Source organism: Terrapene carolina, unplaced genomic scaffold (assembly GCF_002925995.2).
Source record: "Terrapene carolina triunguis isolate 2854851 unplaced genomic scaffold, T_m_triunguis-2.0 Scaffold11588, whole genome shotgun sequence".
Taxonomy (NCBI): Eukaryota; Metazoa; Chordata; order Testudines; family Emydidae; genus Terrapene; species Terrapene triunguis.
In genome coordinates this window covers 1-1,304 of record NW_020675939.1, presented here as the reverse complement: position 1 = coordinate 1,304, position 1,304 = coordinate 1, and the positions used below count along the sequence as shown (strand labels likewise).

Sequence of the window (1,304 nt, the reverse complement as noted above, 5' to 3'; positions counted from 1 at the left end):
TATGGGGGGGCGATGGGACAGACGGGGGGTGTGCCCAGACAGAGCTCAGGGAGGCCCATGTGGGGGTGGCCCCATTTCTAGGGGGAGCCCCCCAATCCTTGCAGCTGCTGAGCTGAGGAGAATGCCCCTGTACCCCAACACTCTGCCCCCTCTGTCCCAATCCCCGACTCTGTGGCTGGGGTGGGCAACCCCCCGAACAGCTGTACCCCAATATCCCCCCTCTTTCCAGCTCAGCCTCCTTCCCCGAGGGGCCCCCCATCACCCCAGCGAGGCGCCTGCCCCCGGGTAGGCGGCTGGGGGGGGCCCGAGGAGGTGGGTGGAGGGGGAGTAGGGGAGCAGGTGGCTGGACAGGACCATGGGGCTCAGGGCGTAGAGGGAGCCGGGGTCCTCGCCCAGGGGGGAGAGCAGTTCGAGGGGGGTGGGGGGCCCAGCCTCGCCCGGAGCCGCCCCCCGGCGTTTCTTGCCCTTGCCGGAGACTTTGCGGTTGCGGGTCTGGATGCCGTCTTTCCGCATCGTCAGGGGGCGATTGACCTGCAGGGGGGAAGGGGAGAGGGATGGAACCCAGGCATCCGGGGTCCCCCACCCTAATCACTAGACCCCTCCCTTCCCTCCCAGAGCCAGGGAGGGAACCCAGGAGTCCTGGCTCCCAGCCCCCACCACTGCCCATGCTCCCACCCCCAAACCTCCTCCCCTCCCCGCGCCGGTCCCCCCACCCTACCCACTAGACCCCCTCCCCTCCGCGAGCTGGGCAGAGAACCCAGGCGTCCGGCTCACGTTGTGCAGTTTGTAGTAGAGGCCGCAGGCGTTGCAGACGGGCTCCCCGCTGGTGTTGCGGCGCCAGAGGGTGGTGGTGGTCGTCTGGCAGTTGCTGCACTGGGTGCCCGCTCGCTTGCTGACGATCTGGGGGAAGAGACCGGGTGGTTGGCGGGCGCAGAGCGACGGGTCTGGCCCCCGCGCCCAGGGGATGGGGGCAGGGCATCGCAGGGGTGTCATGGAAGAGGAATGGGATGTTGTGGGGGGGCTGGGGCATGTCATGGGAATAGAAGGGGTGTCGGGGAGACTAGGGGTGTCTCATGGGAGGGGAAGGGGGTGTCTCATGAGAGCAGAACATGTTGGGGGAGGCTTGGGCAGGGGGCCTGGGGGTGTCAGGGGGCGGAGGGGGGATCTCATGGGAGGGGAAGGGGGTGTTGGGGAGGCGAAGGGGGCCTCATGGGAGGGGCAGAGGCTGTCAGGGAGGCTGGGGGGGTCTCATGGGAGGGGAAGGGGGTGTCGGGGGCGGAGGGGGGTCTCATGGGAGAGAAACA

General features: G+C 68.8%; 1 protein-coding gene across 1 annotated transcript; it reads right to left on the bottom strand.

Moving 5' to 3' along the window:
- Nucleotides 1–258: 258 nt before the first annotated feature.
- LOC112124898 (erythroid transcription factor-like) lies at nucleotides 259–993 on the bottom strand. The gene is made up of 2 exons (XM_024223354.3): nucleotides 775–993; nucleotides 259–531 (listed from the first exon to the last, which is right to left on the bottom strand). Exons 1-2 carry the CDS (start codon nucleotides 991–993, stop codon nucleotides 259–261), a joined length of 492 nt encoding a protein of 163 aa, XP_024079122.2.
- Between the last annotated feature and the right edge of the window lie 311 nt (nucleotides 994–1,304).